This window comes from Pan troglodytes, chromosome 2, assembly GCF_028858775.2.
Source record: "Pan troglodytes isolate AG18354 chromosome 2, NHGRI_mPanTro3-v2.0_pri, whole genome shotgun sequence".
Taxonomy (NCBI): Eukaryota; Metazoa; Chordata; class Mammalia; order Primates; family Hominidae; genus Pan; species Pan troglodytes.
In genome coordinates, this window is record NC_086015.1 from 35,681,244 (window position 1) to 35,700,474 (window position 19,231).

At 46.2% G+C, this 19,231-nt stretch overlaps 1 protein-coding gene across 4 annotated transcripts in view; it reads right to left on the reverse strand.

The window, feature by feature from the left end:
• Positions 1–19,231, reverse strand: part of OSBPL10 (oxysterol binding protein like 10) — a 321,873-nt gene that overhangs the window by 7,031 nt on the left and 295,611 nt on the right. For all 4 annotated transcript variants that reach the window (XM_001167116.6, XM_003950045.5, XM_009445074.5 and 1 more), the window contains 3 exons: positions 15,468–15,948; positions 2,921–3,107; positions 773–955 (listed from right to left, as the gene is read on the reverse strand). In XM_001167116.6, coding sequence (XP_001167116.2) covers positions 773–955; positions 2,921–3,107; positions 15,468–15,948 — 851 coding nt within the window. The remainder of the gene's footprint in view (positions 1–772; positions 956–2,920; positions 3,108–15,467; positions 15,949–19,231) is intronic.

Below are 19,231 nucleotides of genomic sequence, written 5' to 3' on the forward strand. Positions count from 1 at the left end.
GGCATATTCCAAGGAGATTCTGCTTCTGTGCCTGCATAAACATCACATTAAGTGGCTGCATTATATTCATACCATAGTCACAGAATAGATATACAAACTGAATGGATACTTTGTAATTTACTTAACCATTTTCCAAATATTAGACAGGTGATTTCTTTCTTTTGTTGCTTAGTTTTCTTTAAAAAAAAGAATAAACCATTTTATGTTGTTTAAATTTTTTCTGAATTTAAAGAGTTTGCCCTGAGAACAGATTCTTAGAAGTAGAATGCAAGATTAAAATGGATTCATGAATTGAAAGCTACTGATCCATGCAGCTAAACTGCACGCACTCCTACTAGAAGGACAGGGTATAGAGTGTCAATTTTACTACACCTTTCCCAGCATTTAATTTTTTTAATAACATCGCTAATCTGGCAAGAAAAAAGTAGTATCTTATTGACTCACTGTGCAGTTCTTTGATTACTATCAACTCTCTGTATTTACCTTTGCAATTAAGCAACAGATCAGATGAGTTGACAAACTTTTGCAAGACAAGCAGTGAAGTCTGTCCTCACACCCCACACCATGACTACAGAATGACGTAACTGAAAGCTGAAAGGTTCTGCTCCTAAGTGACACACAGTAGAAAATTAAAATATCTAAAGAAGCCAGTAGAACATGATTCCTGGCCTGTTTCCAGTCGCTAAGTTTCAAAGTCTTCTTTCTTCTCTGTCCCTTGAGTCAAGTGCCCAGCATGACTAAGCTGGAGAGGAAGACACAGCCCGGTTCTCACCTGGACTCCATGGGTCCCTGCTTCTCAAGAGGTCTGATCTTCTTGGGATACACTGGCAGTGTGGTTGTGTCGATGACTTTGGTTTCTCCATTGTTGTAGGTGAACTCTAAAGTACCATTCCATTCCCCATGGGCTTTACAAACAATGGTGTTGGTTGGGTTGTGCTTCACTTCTGCGGTAACCCTGAATTAATGAGTCAAATGAGCACACTTTGCAAAATGATAAAAACAAGAGACTTCAAAGGTACACCCATCTCTAGAGATTTTTTTTTTTAATCAGAAATGGGAAGGAGGGATTGTTTTTGCAGCTTTGCTCAAAGACTAGCTCTTAAAAGATGATCTAATATCCTTGAACAGCAAAAGAAAGCATCACTGGAAATAATAGTGAAATCTGAATAAAGTCTATAGATTAGTTCATAGTAATACAGCAATGTTAATTTCTTAATTGTGATAAACACAGATATCACTGGGATGAAAATCAGGCAATTCAAGAAAAACAAAATAAGTGGGAAGGGGACGAGAAATAAAAGACTACAAATATGGTGCAGTATCTACAGCTCGGGTGACGGGTGCACCAAAATCTCACAAATCACCACTAAAGAACTTACTCATGTAACCAAATACCACCTGTACCCCAATAACTTATGCAAAAAATTAATTTAAAAAAATAGCATATTCTCTCTCTTCTCCAAAATAGCATCTAATAATGCTACATTTTAACCCTAAAAAGTGTGTAAGAGTGTAGGGTGAGCTTTTCAATCCTTAAATCAGGTCTATTTTGTATGGGGTCAAACATGGTTGCCCACAATCCCAACAGAGCTTATGTTGGAAAAGGAGGGAAACATCCACTCCAGCATCCACACATCCCCTGAATGAAGGCTGAGCAAAACCTAGAGTCTCAGTCTCAATCAATAGCTTCCTACTCACAGTAGTGGCTCTGAGGAATGACTTCAACCTCTCTTTTAAAGGGCCTTTGTGGAGATTTGCGACCTCTCTTTCACCTGCTTTGCCTGTGGGAATTCCAAGTGAAAGCAGACTCCCAGCTCCCTCTCCACCACTGAGCTTTCTGCACAGTTGAAGGAACACCACAGGAATGGGGATGCCTGCCCCAAAGCAGCCGTGTGTAGGATCTAAACTCCCCTTTTCCTTAAGGCCCAGCTCAGGCTGAATTTAGAGTTTTCAAACAGACTGGGAGGCTTTCTCCTTGAGCCTAAAAACAGTCACAGTTCTTAGGTAGCAATGCAGAGGCTCACAGGCAGGTATGAGGCATCCTCTGGATTGCACACAGTGGAAAGATATTAGTGGCATTCTGGTAAATATTTAACAACTGGATCTCCAAAAGGGAAGACACCTGATCTGTACCATGTGCCAATTTCTGTGGTGCCCATCATGGCTGATTTCAACTACCAACATGATAGCACTGAACGTGAAGTACACACAAATCAGTTCTTAGGAGCTGGTGTGTGCTGGCTCCAGGTGCCCCCAAGGGTGTCCACGTGCCCCTGTGACACTCTGATACACTCACACTAATGCCACGCAGAATAATGCTTTCCAAGAAAAAGGACAAAGATGGAAGTTTGTTTGTACAGTATATCTTGCTTACACAGTAGAGCTGTGCTAAAAGAGGAATATTTTTTATAGCTGCAGCAATAAAAACAATTTTGTGCTTTCTCAAAGAGCAGACCTCTCCTTCAATTACTTAGGCTTGGGCTTCCCCAGTTTTTCAAAAGAAGGAAATGATCCTGACCTCACGGATGCATGACACAGAATTGAGGATAGTGTAGCCAGCTAATGTGAAATGGGGAACTGTCTGGCTATGTCTGGGTTCATAGATTCAATCACTTTAGAGCAAAGCAACAAACTGTGGCTTCAGAAGGGAGAGTTTATTCCAACAAACAGAAGTACTTTTATTTTCTGGCGTGTGCTCTGCAAATGCATCACCGAAGATTTAACCTTAAGTTTAGAGTGGGGAGGACTCCAAAAAACTGCCATGTAAGGTAGGGAAAAGGCATCTCTTTTGGAAAAGACCTTAACAATTTTATCTTGATTTTCAACTCATCCCATTACTGAAACTCAGTCTTCTAATGGTGAAAGGAAACTCAGGGCATCTTGTTAAGACAAAGCCAGAGTCTCTCCGGCCAGCTCCTACCTGTGGACTTTCCCTCCATAGAAAGGCTTCGTGTGGAATATCACTGTCGCTGAGTACCCAGTCTTGGCACAGTTGATGCTGACTTTTCCTCCGAGCTCCACCCATGGGATGGTGAGAATGGACCGGGCGTAGGCACTAGGCAGGGTGAATACGTACTCCTCCCCGTGTTCCAGGAGCCTCAACACACCTCCAGGGAGAGAGGAGGGAGAGTTAGGCATGCAAACACGCGAAGAGGGCACTGGGGATCAGAAGAAATGAAGATGGGAAACCAAAGAGCCTCCTGCACAGATGTCACATCTCCCACCTCTGCAGAGGTGAGCTGCCCGTTCACTGTGGGCTCTACTGTGTGCAAGGCACTGAGAATACAGCAGTGAACAAGACAGACCCACTTTCTGCCCTCAGAGAGCAGAAGAGAAAGGTGGTCATTAGTCACCAAATGAACACAAAATTGTAACAGTGATAAAGGTAGGAGGGCAAGGTGGCCAGCACAATGGAGGCCTCCAACAGGAGAGACTGACCTGGTAAGGGAAGGTTTCCTTAAGAAAATGAAAAGGGGAAGGAAGAGTGTTCTGGGCAGGGGGAAGAGCATGTGCAAAGGCCCTGGGGTAGGAAGGAGCCTGGTAAGTGTGAAGAGGCTGGGAAGAGGGCCCACATGCAGAAGAGAGATGATATATATAGGTGTGGAGGATGACCAAGTCAGCAGGGTCAGACCTTGTCTTTTAAACTTCTAGGAAGAGTTCTGCCTTTATCCTGAGAGCTACAGAGACAACCTCAATGGTTCTCATGAAAATAGAGAAATCAGGCTGTACAGCTGCTGTCAGCAACCTTGGGAAAGACACCTGCCAAGAGTGGGACTCTATAACACTTACTGCCCACGCACTTCCAGAGAAAGGGTTCTCCAACCTACAACCCAAAGTGGGAAAGGCCTTATTCCTCTCAAAGCAATGCAGAATTTTGTTCATTTTTCTAGGGAACAGGGCCACAGTTTTCATCAAGTCCTCAAGACTACCCCCAAAATACAGAAGCTCCCAGGACTGCCGTAGAGTTGTATACAGAGGCCCTATACAGACTGGCAGAGGCCCTGAGACCCAGCACTACAGCTCTCTTAAGATCACATCTTCACAAGGCACCTCTCAGTCTCCCATCCAATACTTTGGCACTTGGCTCCCTAGAGATGCCTATTCTCGGCTCCACTCCAGCTCACCCCAGGCCTCGCTCTAGGGTTGCTCTGAGCTCATCAAGAATGCTCTGAGCCTTAGGAGGGTAGAAGACCAGAGGTGGTTAGCAACGGCACCTTCCTGGGCTTCCAGTCCTCCAATGGAAAGAGTGAAGAGTGGGGTCAACGGCTCCCACATGAGAGCACTTTCCAGCTGCCAGACATTCCTGGGAGCTCCACATGAACTATCTTCTTCAGCTCACAACAGCCCTGTTTGGCAATGATTATCGTTTTAATAAGAATGAGGAAACAAACTTCTAAGAGAGGTTAAGTAATTCAGCTGTTTAATACTTCCCTCTTAGGCTACATAAGCATCTAAATCACTTAGAGCTAGAATTTGCGGGGGGAGGGGGGGAGGGGGGAGGAGAGGAAGGAGGGAGAGGGAGGGAGGGAGGGAAGGAGGGAGGGAGAGAGGGAAGGAGGGAGAGGGAGAGAGAGAGAGACAGAGAGAGAGAGAACACACCAGGAGGATAGGGAGAGAGAGAAGGAAGGGGGGGTGGGAGTGGGGAGGGAGGGGAAGTTTCTTTTAGTATAGATGAGCTTGCCAGGGGAGTCTGAGGAGAGATGGGGTTAATTTGTACAAAGGAGTCATGGTTGCTCTTAGTTTCTAAAGTCAATACTAAGATGTGTTCAACTATAGTTCAATTTACCGTGGAGAATTCCTCTAATTGCCCATGCACTATGGTATTTAGGACACACTAGGCTTGTCCGAACCAGCAACATCACTCTCAGCTCTCAGTTAAGTCCATTAAAGTCAGTTTTCCCAACCCATGAAATACTTGGCTGATTCTGAAAACCCAAGTTGACATGCTAGTATGTGTTTAGGGGCCTCAATCCCTCCCAGTGTGGAGGGATCCTCAGACACATGGACACATGGACACATGAAGGCACTGAGACACCCAGGAGAAGCAGATCATGTGGGCTGGACTGGAGGGCAGGTATCACAGCTGCATTTACATCCTATCTTTCTCTGGCTGGGAACATAATTGAGTACATTTAATGCAAATCCACAAATAGCATAAGTCCACTACACCAAATACACTGCGTATCAGAAGAGATGGGCCTTCTCCCCTCTTCTCCACTCCAACTTGCTGGAGCTTTCTTGACTAAACTCATCTTGCTAAAAGTAAAGCCCCAGGCCACCTCTTGCTCTCATTCTGTCATTCATTCTTCCTTCTGCATTTTAGAAAGAAGAGCATCCCAGATGACCCTGGCGGCCCTGTCCTATCCAAGCAGTTAAGGGAGGAATGTTGTGTTCTGAGGAGAATTAGACATTGGTGTTTCAATCCTGATAGTTTCTGATCAGGACCCTTGGAGAAGAATGGCCAAGTCTGACACTGTTTTTTGTACAAAGCCTACCTTTATATCTGACTTCTTTGAATTGGGTTGAGAAGACAGCCTAAAGCAGGTAGAAAATTGCAGCCAATGTCAAACACAGATCAATACTTGGTTCTTCTTGATCAACAGCCAGGGAAAGTGGAAGAGAGAGAGGTCACCTCAAATATCCCTCTCTACTCAAGTTTTATCTCCCAAGACCCCGGTTCCTTGGGTGCCAGCTGTATCCTCACAGACTTGGAGACTGTGGCAGCTGAGAGAGGCCCCTGGACCCTGTAGAGAAGGCTAGCATTTACCATGCCTTCAAGGCCCCAGAGGAGATGGTCCACTGCCACCCTCCCCACAGCACTAATGGGCTACAGATAGCCCCCGACTTACTGTGGTTCAACTTACAATGTTTTGACCTTACAATGGTGCCAAAGCAGTAAGTGTTCAATAGAAACTGTGCTTTGAATTTTGGTCTTTTCTGAATCTAGTGATATATGGGATGACACTCTCGTGTAATGCCAGGCAGCGAGGCTCTTTTTCTCTTTTGGAGACAGGGTCCCACTCAGTCACTCAGGCTGAAGTGCAGTGGCGCCATCATGGCTCACTGCAGCCTTTACCTCCTGGACTCAAGCAATCCTCCTGAGTAGCTGGGACTACAAGCATGCACCACCATACCCAACTAATTGAAAAAAAAATTATTTATAGAGACAAGGTCTCCCTATGTTGCCCAAGCTGGTCTTAAACTCTTGGGCTCAAGTGATCCTCCTGCCTCTGCCTCCCAAAGTGACTGTAAACAAACTCCTATATAGGTTGGATATTTGACCCCCTCCAAAACTCATGTTGAAATTTGATCTCCAATGTTGGAGGTGGGGCATAGTGAGAGGTGTTTATGTCATGGGGAGGGATCTCTCATTAATGACTTATGGCCATCCTAGCAGTAATGAGTGAGTGCTCGCATTAGTAGTTCTTGCAAGAGCTCCCCTGAGAGCTAGTTGTCAAAAAGAGGCTAGGCCTGTGCAGTGGCTCACTCCTGTAATCCCAGCACTTTGGGAGGTGGAAGTGGGAGGATGGCTTGAGCCCAGGAGTTTGAGACCAGCCTGGGCAACATGACGAAGCCTCATTTCTATAAAAAAATTTAAAAAAAAAATTAGCTGTGCATGGTGGTGAGCACCTGTAGTCCCAGCTACTTGGGAGGTTAAGATAGGAGGATCACTTGAGCCTGGGAGGTCAAGGCTGCAGTGAGCCATGGTCACGTCACTGCACTCCAGCCTGGACAACAGAGTGAGACCCTGTCTCAAATAGATAGATTAGATAGATAGATTAGATAGATAGATAGATAGATAGATAGACAGACAGATGGAAAAGAGTCCGACACCACCCCCACCTTGCTTCTGCTCTTGCCATGTGACCCCCACACAGGGGTTCCCCTTCCTCTTCCACCACGAGTGGATGTAGCCTGAGGCCCTCGTCAGAAGCAGATGCTAGTGCCATGCTTTTTGTACAGCCTGCTGAACTGTGAGTCAAATAAACCTCTTTTCTCTCAGGTATTCCTTTATAGCAACGCAAATGGACTAGGACACAACCCATCCTCTCGAGTGTACTGTGCTACCGGATGACTCTGCCCAACGGCAGGCTCATGTAAGGGTTCTGAGCATGTTTCAGATAGGCTGGGCTAAGCGAGGATGTTGCTAGGCTAGGTATATTAAATGTAGTTTCGTCTTAGGATATTTTCACCTTTAGATGGGCTTATTGGGACATAACCCCATCATAAGCCAAGGAGCATCTCTACTTGGTAGTAAAATCCTTCCAGGCGAGCAATATGTCTCCCTGGCACCATAACCTTGCCCCTGATGTCTACTGCATTCCTATTTTGTGGTTCACCCTTCATGTCCTTAATCGGGATACCTTGGGAACTCCCACGGCTTGCATGTCTAGCAGGAAACCTCTACAGACTGGAAACACACAACAGCCACAAACTTGGCTGGCTGGTATTCCTAGTCTCGTTCATAAATATAAACTTTGTAGTAAGGTAGGATTGTACAGCTGAGATTTTCTTCACCATGTTTTTTCATGGAGAATATGCCACGACTTTTTTTAAGACCTGGATGAAATCTTAGAGGATCATTCCAAGTCCTCCGTCACTCACCAGCCTGGCAATCTTAACTTCTCTGTGCCTCAGTTTCCTCATCTGTGATGCAAAGATAATGGTATCTGTATCTCCCATGGCTGTCATAAAGATGGAGAAGGCGATTCTAAACTCAGCTAACAGCACTGCAGCATGGCACAATGCCAAAATCCTGAAGGTTTTATGTCTTAATTACTCCTCATTCTTTAAAGCAGCCCTCTCGATGGGTATCACCACCTGGCAATAAAGAGGAAACTGCAGGGCCAGGCGCGGTGGCTCACGCCTGTAATCCCAGCACTTTGGGAGGCTGAGGTGGGTGGATCACGAGGTCAGGAGATCAAGACCATCCTGGCTAACATGGTAAAACCCCATCTCTAGTAAAAATACCAAAAATTAGCCGGGCATGGTGGTGGGCACCTGTAGTCCCAACTACTCGGGAGGCTGAGGCAGGAGAATGGCGTGAACCTGGGAGGCGGAGCTTGCAGTGAGCCGAGATTGCGCCACTGCACTCCAGCCTGGGCGACAGAGCAAGACTCCGTCTCAAAAAAAAAAAAAAAAAAAAGAGGAAACTACAACGTCTTCCAATAGGCTATACCTGTGAGGGATGGAAGAGACACAGGGCAGACTTTCTCTAATGTAATACTGCATAAGAGATAGCATCCTCCTCCCATTTTTCTTCAGAAAAATCTCTTCCAAATCAGGGTAAAATTTCCCCCAAGTCCTGGGGGAGGTCAGTGAGCCTCAGAGCTAAACTGATTTGAAGGCACTGGCAAGACCACATGCCTTTGGCTTGTTTCTGAAAATCCATAAATGTGTGTTCATTCATCAAATCACCTGCAATTATGCCTTCTTAGTGCATACTCTTTTTTTTCAGGGTTGCATTTAAAAAAAAATCTCCTTAATATGAATAAAAGACATATTAAAATTAGACTTACAAATGGGATCACAAATATATAAGTTACTTCTTCATTTGGCCTAACAGCTAAGAGAAGCTAAAAAAAAAAAACATCAAATAATCAATCCTTCCATGCACGGTTAGTCCTCAGGCTGGGAGATCTTCATTTGAAATTCCACAAATTGATTTGCCAGTAAAGGCAAAGCATTAAGATTTTCAAACTGATAAACTTAAAATAATTTTGTGTCCAATCTCAATCTGAGGAACCAAAATATTCAGCTGGGACATTCATCCTGGAAAGCAGAGTCACAGAAGGAACTCTGGGAAGTGTGTTTGCAGACCCGGCAGCATTGGCACTCACAAGCCCAGTGGCAATCATGTCGCTTCCTCTCATTAGAACTAACTGTTTTTCCCCACAGACTCAATTAAGAGCCTGCACCATTTACCAGGCATTGATTCAGGCATTTTGAGGGAAGTGGGCTGCAAAGAGCAGCTGAACGCCCCTCAGCTCCACAGTGGTGCGAGGTTGGGAGGGGTGAGCAGCCCACAGTGTCGGCTCTCACTGTTAGAGCAATAGAAACGAGAGGGTGGGAGAAAGGGGTGCAGTCTCTGGGGTCAACGTGAGTGAATTCAGGGCATAATGAAGCACTTCATAATAGCATTTCATTACAGTCAAATATGCCACAGCCTAAAGGCCATGATTTAGGACATGAACCCACGTATTTACATTCACAATTCCAAGTGGACCCATGCAAGACCTCATTTTTATAATGAGGAGATGGAAAAGCATTATTTACACCCAATCAACAAATTCATAGAATATGCAGGAAATATGCGAGGGAAGGGAAATTATCCAACCTCCTGCCTTCCCCCAGTCAAAGGAGCTCTGAGTGTGGGAGCCAGAACCTTCTGCTTCGAAGTTTGGAGATTCTTAGAAATAGTTTGTGTGAAAAATCAGATCCTGCGTTACAGCGGACACATTTTAATTAATACAAAAGATAAGGGGACGCAGCTACTGAAAGGACTTAGGCAAACTCAAGGCCTCACAAGAACGAGCCAAGGGTCCCCTGGCCATGCCCAGGCCCACCCACAGCAGGAAAACATCAGGTGAGTGGCCAGGAAGGGCCATGTCCAGGAGAGACCTTTCACAGTCTCTCTCCAGAATCTTCTTTCTGAACTCAGCATGCTATTGAGAAGTTCTGAGTGGAATTTTCAAGCAGTTAGAAAAAGTGAGAGCAACAAATTCTAATTCTGCTTCAACTGCAGGCTGCATCTGCGGGCCTCAGGAGAGGGTGTTCCACGGCTTCTCACCCACGACACCGTGGTCCTGGGCTGGGTAAAGTGAATCAAGGGCTCCAGCCTCTGCCTGCTGCCTACGAGAAACAGAGGAGCTATGATCCTGAGACCTCACAGGCCCACCCTGTGGAGACACGGACACTCAACAACGGCCAACATAAGACAGAGCAAAGATGTTGGTTCGTTCAGGGGACAGAGGGCTAAAAGGACCTCATCACTCTCTCAAGTTCAGCTGCAGAGGCAATGACAGGAGGCCATGTGCTGCGCTGGGCTGAGGGGTGCCCCGTTGACGGTGTGGCTTAAGTGAAACGGCTAGAGACACCAGAGGGAGACAGGAAGGACAAGGGTGCAGGGAAGCAGAGGGAAGAAGATGATGATGAACATGCTGTGTAGAGGGAAGAAGGGAAAGATGAACACATTGTGTGGGGAAGAGAGAATAACCAGCTTTAAAACACAATCACACACGTGACACCACTGCACACCCACCTCCTTGTCGGAGCCCACCGCTGGTGGTCGGGGACAGGGGAAAAGTGACTGCTATTTGGTAGAGAAGGAAGGATCCTGAAGGGAGAGATTGCGTTTCTGTGAAGAATTCCCTAAATCACCAAAAATGGATTTGCAAATCTACCTTTTCGAACATTTCCACATATTTGTCTAATGGCAAGAATTAGGGGCTCACAGACTGGGAGGTATTGACCCTCTACTCCAATTTAAGAATCTGGCTTTCTCAGGCCTTGACAAGCGGCAACAAGCACTTCTGCTGAGTGCAGGGAAATCCCCAGACAAAAGGCATTCTATTCACCAAGCACTTACTCTAATCACAGATTCAAACTCTGTGTGTGTGTGTGTGTGTGTGTGTGTGTGTGTGTGTGTGTATGTGTAGGAGGGAAGAAGAGAAATAAGAAACAACTTGCCTCTCTGCTTCTATCTTTGCACTGGGCCCTCTCCACTTCTGCCTTCAGTCTATTCTTCACTCAGCCAACACAGGGATGCTGCTAAAATCATGTCCACCCTCAGCGACTCCCATCTCAGAGCAAACGGCAAAGACGTTCCAGAGCCCCAAAATCAGATCCCAAAATGTGGCCTCTCCTCTCTGGCTTTATCTCCTCTCTTCCCAGCCACCCACTCACTCTGCTGCAGACACAGTGGCCCCTGGCTGTCCTCAAAACACCCCAGCCACTAGCTCCCAACTTGGGGCCTTACCACTTGCTGTTCTTTTTTGCATAGAAGACCCCTTCTTAAACCTGCTTCAGGCCTTTCCTCAGCTGCTCTATCTTGCTGAGGTCCACATTATTGAAAATTGCAACCTCCCTGCCCCAGCTTCACTCTCTTTCCTCCTTCCTACTTTGTCTCTTAGTGTCAGTCATCATCCATCACACTGAGGACTTCACGCACATGTCTTGTCTTCTCTCTGACCCTCCTGTTGGAGCATGAGCTCCCGGGGGCAGGGAATCTGTGTGCTGTGGCCTCTGCTGCATCTCTGGCATCAAGGATGGTGCCAATCACTTCACAAATAAATGGATGAATGGATAAGTGAATGGGTAAATGACAGATTTATTCGAGCCACCACTGTTACCGATAAGGAGGTAAACATGATTAAAATACTAACTGTAGAAAATGTGTAAGGAATTATCTCGCATATGGGGCATAAATACAAAGTGTGAACTGCCTTCTCTACCTTCTCTAGCAAACAAACATATTTCATCTTCAAAATATTTATTATGTGGGAAATTTAGAATAAGGAATAAAATTAAATAGAATGAGATGAGTCTCCTGAATACCAATTTTTGTTTTTAAGAAAAGGAAAAGATTTTTTACCAATATAAACCTCATAGCACGAGCCAAGCCCAAAGCAACCTATGAAAACACAGAGCCCCAGATAAGTCAAAATCAAGATTAATGTTGCTCCCATTTCTTATTACAAACTCAAGTATAAAAATCAATGTGAACATAAACCTCCCACAGGGGAGTCCTTGGCAATCTTCTCCCTGCTTTCAATAGGAAGAGCTACCCGAGTATTCTAACCGGAGCTCTTAGTTCATGCAACTTCAAGAGTCCCCAGTAGTCTGGGCTGAAACACCTTTTTGAAACCTGCCAGGGGGCTTTAACCCAAACAGTGCTGCACGGTGGTAGCTCCCTGTCGCTTCATCCAAGGAGAAGGCAGAGTTCAGGAGAACAAGCAGTCACTGGGGTCAGAAAAGAGGCCGGTGAGGAAATACCTCTCGTTCCTCTAGCCCTGCCCCCACAGAAGCACACTTGAATCAAGTTTGTTTTCTCAGTGTCAGAGAGAGGCCTCAACAGCCCTGGCTGTGTCCATATAAGGCTCTAATCCCCCTTGACCTGGTCCCCCTTCCCCGGCCCACCGCCTGCTGCTCAACCCTGCTCCTCTGCTCTTCCTGGGCTTGTGAACTCAGGGGGCTGCCTGAACCTCCTCAGATTCTGGTATCTCATCCACAGGTCAGAGATGAGCTGAGAAATGGCCCCTGACTCAAGGAGACCCCAGCATCTGCCCTGCATCCCCCTTCAATGGCTTCTGCTGAGGGCAGGATGGATATTGTGAATTATGCATGGGTTCCTAGGCAAGCTGCCTCTCTCGGGCTCCTCATCTGTGAAATGAGGATAGCTGGACTCATCCGGGGTCTGCTGAGCATTCTGAAGCAACAGAACCCTTTTGGAAATAAACTTGTATAGGGAAGTCCCTCTGGTAAATAGGTAAGGATGGATGGAGATACTCGGGCTGGAGTGGACTTGGAAGAACACCAACCTTGCCACTCACTTCCTGTGCCCCTCTAAGGAGCCTGGGATTCTCTACAGCACAGCTGGAAACCCTGGAGCATATGGTGAACAAATGCCCTTTCAGCTACAAGATTTCATGGTCCAGTCATCACTGGTAACAACTCCTCTTTAAGAAGAGAGACCACTTCAGGCATCCATCTCCCCTTGTCAACAGCAGGAAAAGCCAGACAACCCAGTCATGAATTGGGATTTTTCTAATTGGAAAATAGTTGTAATACTGCACTCTCACAGAAGATAACCTAAGAGGAGGATAATACTCATTATTGATGAGGTTTATCTAAAGATAGATGTATTTTTACATCTTTCCCCCACAGATACAACCCACCTCCATCTGAATTGTGGAAAAGGCCTAAACTGGGTGGCCCAAGATCATCCTGGTGACAGGTGTGTCCCTAGCTTCCTACACAAATTAATGAATGTCTGATTGGTGAACTTCTTGATCCTAATTGATCCTTGAGAGGAAGGTGTGACGAGTGCAGCAGGAGCTGCTGATTACTAGACCTGTATGCAAGGAAGACCCCAGTGAAGGCCCAACACGAATGCTGAGTACACCTGTGGGCACTCTGGAGTTGCCATCTTACCTATGCAAGAGGGGGAGCAGCACTTTGGGGTGTAAACCTAACAGAGAAGTGGAACCCAAGGGTGGCTATTTTCCTAAACAGTACCATTGCATGCAAACCCTAAATAAGGAAGAACTGTCCATATTTACAGTCCCCAATTCCTCTCCTTCCTTCTCTCTTGACTTTATTCTAGTCAGATTTTCACTAGTGCTACTCCACTGACAACTGCTGTCAAGGTCACGAATGACCTCCATGATCCAAAATCCATGATCCCTTCTCAGTTCTCATCTTACTGGAGTAACCAGCATCATGTGATGCAGTTGATCACTCTCGCACTTTGAAGCCCTTCTTCACTTGCCTCGCAAGGAGCACCTTCTCCAATTCCATTCAGTCTACTTCTCTGGCCACCCCTCATCAGTCTCCTCGGCTGGCTGTTCATATTGCAGACCTCTTAATGCTGCTTAATGCTTCAGAAATCAGTGCTCACTCAGCAGTCTCATTAGTCTCAAGGCCTTAAATATTTTATCTCAGCCAGGACCCTCCCTATGAAACTCCAGCTTGCATACACAATTGCCTACTTTAGCACTCCCTTCAATGACTAAACCCTAACAACCGCCCTGAGCTCCCACACTCTTCCTTCAAAGTAGCCCAATACCCAGCCCTCAGTCTCCCCATCTCAGTTTTAACAGCTAGTCCATCCTTCTAGGTGCTCAGGTCAAAACCTTGGCAACACTTTCTCTCACACTCCACATCCCATCCAGAGGCAAATCCTCTTGGCTCTAACTTTAGAACCTATCCAGAGCCTTACTACTCCACTACTTTTACTTCCTCCACTATTTTCCACCTGGTCCAAGCCACCATCATCACCTGCTTAGTTCTTCTCGCAACCTTCTCCCTAGTCTCCTTGTTTCCACCATTACCCCCGCCAGGGTCTGTTTTCAACAAATGGCTGGAGCAGTCTTGCTGAACTATGAGATTGAGCCTGGTACTCTCCAGCTCAAAAGCACCAGTGGCTTCAGGGCTCCATCACTGTAAGAGCCAGTGTCCCTAGCAATAGCCCATGAGGTCCTATGTGATCTGGCCACCGTCACCTCCCTGACCTCCACCTGCCCCTGTTCACCCTGCTCCAGCCACATGGGCTTCCTGTCTCCTTCCCCGTGCCAGGGACATTTTACCTCTAGGCCTCTGCCTCATTCCTTCTGCACACAAACTCTTTCCCAGTGATCTATAAGGCTTGCCTTACCCCTCTTTGCCCACTTTGGGTCTTTGCTCAGATATCACCTTAGTGAGGCCTTCCCACTGGCCAGCTCATCTGAAAGCTCAACTGCCCTCTCCCTGGTCTTCCCCAGACCCCCACCTGCTTTGTTTCTCTACAACACTTATCATTCTTCAACTTACCACACAATCAATTTTATTTACTTATTTATTTCATTTCCCCGTGAGAAAGAAGGAGAACAGAATCAACATCAGAACAGATCTTCTTGGTCTGTTTTGTTTACTCAAGTAGCCACAGCTCCTAAGGCAATGCCAAGCATCTAGTAGGTGCTCAATAAAAATGTGCTAAGTGAATGAAAGGTGCTCTTATCTCATGGGGTTTTGGAAGGGCTTCTAAGGAGCCATGTACTCCCTGAAACTCAAAGACAAATTTGGAGTTAGATTCCTTTTTTCTAGGAAGAGAATCACAGCCTTAGAGCTTTGAAGAGATTTGTGACTCAAAAAAAAGTTGAAGAACCAGTAACACAGATGCTTGAATTTAACAAGGATTATTATAGGTTTCTTCAAACAATGAATAAACTTCATTCACAGCTATTTGCTAAAATAAGAATGTGTGATCCACCAGTGGCGTGATTATACTATGTTCTTGCTTCAGAATTTCTAGCATAGAGTCAAAAGATTTGTTTTGGGAATTTTTATGAGCAGATTTTGAATAGGCAGCATGATTATCCTCATTGTCTGTGAGCCAGAACACCGGTGAGAATGAATAAAAATGTGTTTTCACAGATTTGGAGGCCAACTCTTATATTCATGCAAAGCTGAAAGAAAAAAGTACCTGTAAGGTGCGCACACACGCACGTGCACAGCATGGGAAGGTCCAGGTGGGAAGGTCCAGGTGGGCGGCTGTCAGGCAGATAGTCCGTTACCTTGGCCCCACTGGGAAATTACCAGACCTTGTTCCCAAACAACAAAACCCATCCCTTTTACCACCCACACTCTAATTCCAAAACCAGTTAAAAACAACAACAAAAAAAACTCCACACACAAAATTATCAATCATCTACCAGGTATAGAAACGTCACTGTGTTAAGAGCCAAACTCCAACATATGACATGGCTTACCTTCCCCTATCATAGAGACCCCCACGGACATGCCCATGAACTTGCTTTTGGTCCATACATGAGTGTTGACGCACAGTCTCTTCTCCTTGCACTCACAGTAGAAGCAGGAGATGGGTGGGTGATGGGACACTTGCTCAGCCACAAACCTTAGTTTGTAGCTTTTGGAAGGGTCTTCGGCCATTGGGTGTTCGTGACAGCTGGCAGGAGAGCGGGAAGCAGTCCTCTTAGGCTTGACCCTGTCCTTGGGAACTTCCCAGGAGCAGTGAAATGTCTCGCCTATGATGGGGTTGTAGGGCTTCTTGGCTAAAGCGCCCTTGCGGCCCTCGTGAAAGGCTGTGAGATAATACTCAACGAAGCAAATGACTCTCTCCTCTGGTGTGGCCCCAGCGGTGATGGCCAGCAGTAGGTCTGGGTGCGCCATAAAATCTGCATACATCTCCAGCAAAGATCGCTTCTCCAGGATAAAGGTGGGAAGCACCACCTGCATTTGGAAGGACACAAAGTCAGACAATCCCTGGGATTACATGGAAAAGCTGAAAAGAAAAGTAAAGGCTGCAACCACTGTCAAGCAAATTCATAACATCTCCAGCCAGGGAGCAGTCTGTTTTGACTTGTGCACAAATGACAAACCAAGGGAAACAATATCAAAGAAATGAGAAGTGGCAGTGGAATCAACGGGAGCCCAGCTTTGTGGACAAGACTGTTCTGAGTGATTTTCTTCCTTGTTTACCTGGGCTAACACAATAGTCTCTGTCTCGGTCTCCACTGCCATTTCTCCCCTAACTCTCCATTATTTAGAGATGTGAAGAAAACAGCCTGGAAGGGCTTTTCTGTATTCCCCCTGCCATCAGGCAAGACCAAGTGGGCCGGGGCAGGGGAAGGGAGGGGTCGGCAATCAGTGTGTTCTCACAAACATGGATACTGGGGTTTGTTGGTGCCACTTCATAGGGGGTCCAGGCAGACCAGGACCCACCACCAATGACAGTGTGCACTGGGAGGCCTCGGTAGAAGAATGGTGTACAAGCCCCACCATGACTGAGGAAGGGTAGGACTGTGGAAAGGGCCCAGCTCCAGGACGGGGCAGGCCCATCAGCAGGCAAATATCCACAGAGCTGCCGCAGACAAGAGGGGCCATGGTGATTCCACCTGTGGAGGTCAATCCTCAAGGCTGGTCCAGGAAAAACCAGTGGAAGTTACAAAGCAGGCTGGCACTTAACATACAGAACCTGCTGCTAAAGGACTGGCAGAGTGGCTACCCCTAGGTTTGTTATTGGCACATGATTGAAGACAGAGACCTTGTAGAGGCCCGGATAACTCTGGTAGAGATAAGACAGAGACTCCTCATTGATCCGAAGTGGATCCAGGTGGTCACTCGGGGGCTGTACAACCCCAAATGCCTGTAACCCAATGATTACTTAATCATCTACTGTAAGTCACTTAAAGCAACTGAAGGGTACTCTGAAACTGGGAAGCCCATAACTCATTACTGTTACTGCTTTTTAAAGAAGAGAAAGTCCATTTTTCACTGTCCTAGAGTGATCTTAACTTAAAACAAATATCGGGTATTTTTTGTTTGTTTTGAGACAGAGTCACCTTCTGTCACCCAGGCTGGAGTGCAGTGGCACAATCTCAGCTCACTGCAACCTCCACCTCTTGGGTTCAAGTGATTCTCCTGCCTCAGTCTCCTGAGTAGCTGGGACTACAGGCACATGCCACCATACCCAGCTACTTTTTTTTATTTTAGTAAAGACAAGGTCTCACCATGTTGCCCAGGCTCATTACAAACTCCTGAGCTCAAGCAATCCACCGTCTTGGCCTCCCAAACAGTTATCGGGTATTAATAATCCATCCACTTAGCTGCAACAGCCAGCCAGCCTTAACCCAGAGCATCTCATTCTGTTCCTCCTAACGTGGACTCACAGGATTTTGAAACTGGAAAGCTAGCCCAGACCTGCTGGGCCACGCAGGGAACACACCGGGTTCCAGCGAGTTGACCAATACCATGGGGCTGGTTTACAATCTCTCTTTACATAACTAATTCTGTCCTTCCTTTCTGCAGTCCCTCACTGCCATGAAAACATTTGGGAGGGTGTATGATCATGGACCACAAATATCACACAGGCTCACAGATCTGTAACCCTGACTCTACTTCAGGATTCCAACACCCTTCCCTGCAAATGACTTGGATGTGATGGAAGGGAGAAGAGATGCTGCTGTGGTCTGAGTTTGTCCTCTCCCAAATGTGTGTTGCAATTTGATCCCCGATGTGGCAGTGTTAGGAAGTGGGGACTAGTAGAAGGTGTGTAGGTAATGGGAGCAGATCCCTTATGAAGAGATTAATGCCTTCCTTCAGGAGCGAGTTCTCACTCTCCCAGGACTGAATTAGGGACCGCAAGAGCATGCTGTTCTAGAAGCGACTTTGGCTTCCTAGACCCTTGTGCTTCCCACATGATCTCTGCACACACTCGCCCCTTTTCTGCCACGTTTTGACCCGGCACATGGCCCTCACCAGAAGCCAGCCAGATGTGACACTATGCTCTTAAACTTCCCAGCCTGCAGAATTGTGAGCTCAATAAATGTACTTTTCTGAAAAACGACTCAGTCTCATTCTGTCACAGCAACACTAAAGGGACTAATACAGATGTCCAGAGAGAGATAGGCAGACATGAGAACAGCAAAGGACAGAAATTTCAGAGGAAACTAGAAAAAGCCCCATCTGCTAGAGAGGTAAAGCTTGGTACATCTCCTTTAATGCTTTTCTATCTTTCATTTGAAAAGTATGTCAGGAGAAAATGTGCCTGTCCTAAATAAAAAAGCAGCCAGATGTAAAACTGAACATGTAATACAATCCAAGAATCATAAAAACACTCAAAATCTTAACATATCTGTCCGGGTGACAGAACTGAGTGATTTTAACACTTTTTTTTCTGAGTATCTTTCTGCTTTGTTTTTATAATACACACAAGGAAGAAACATTATTTAAAAACACAACTATGCAAATCAATGGAGGTTTCCTAATTTTCTTTAATCCACGACTTGAAAAAATTGAGAATCTGGCTGTCCTAGGATCTCATCTGGCCAAGAAAAGCATTTAGCTTGAAATAACCTTCAGATGCCACCTCTGTTACTTCCTATGCCTTTTTCGTGGGGACAGGTCATCATTCAGCAACCATCACTGTGCTCTCTGGGGGCTGCTCTTCCAATGAGGCTTCACTGGGGTCAGGCTGCTGTGTTCTCCCACCACTTAGCTGTCCAATAGCAGAGTAAATAACCCCCAAATACTCACCACACTTCCCTCTTCTGCCCCAGAATCACCCAAGGGCTCCCCTGTGAACTCCACCCAGACAGGGTGGACAAGCTGGGGAGTGTGAATTTAAGCAGCTTGGAAATCCCTTAATGAAGCCAAATCAATGACAAAGGACAGGCTGCCACAAATGTCTGCATCTGCATCCCTTCCCCAAGTGACTCCGTCTCCTGCTGTCTCCCTTCCCAGGTCCAAGGGGCCTTGTGATCAGAAGGCAAGCCAGGGGAGGGGAAGGACAGAAATATACACTGAGGCCATCAGCCCTGACGGGTATAACTTCAAACAAAGATAATTGCGTAACCTTGGCTCGTGTCTTTTTCCCCACTCTATGGCAATGGGGCTTCTGTGGCAATAATTCCACCTCTAGACAAGAATCCTCAAGTTTGTACCCAAGATTAAAGTTAACAAGGAAAATTGATACAATATTTACTCTCTAGTTATGTACTTTTGAAAAGGAGAA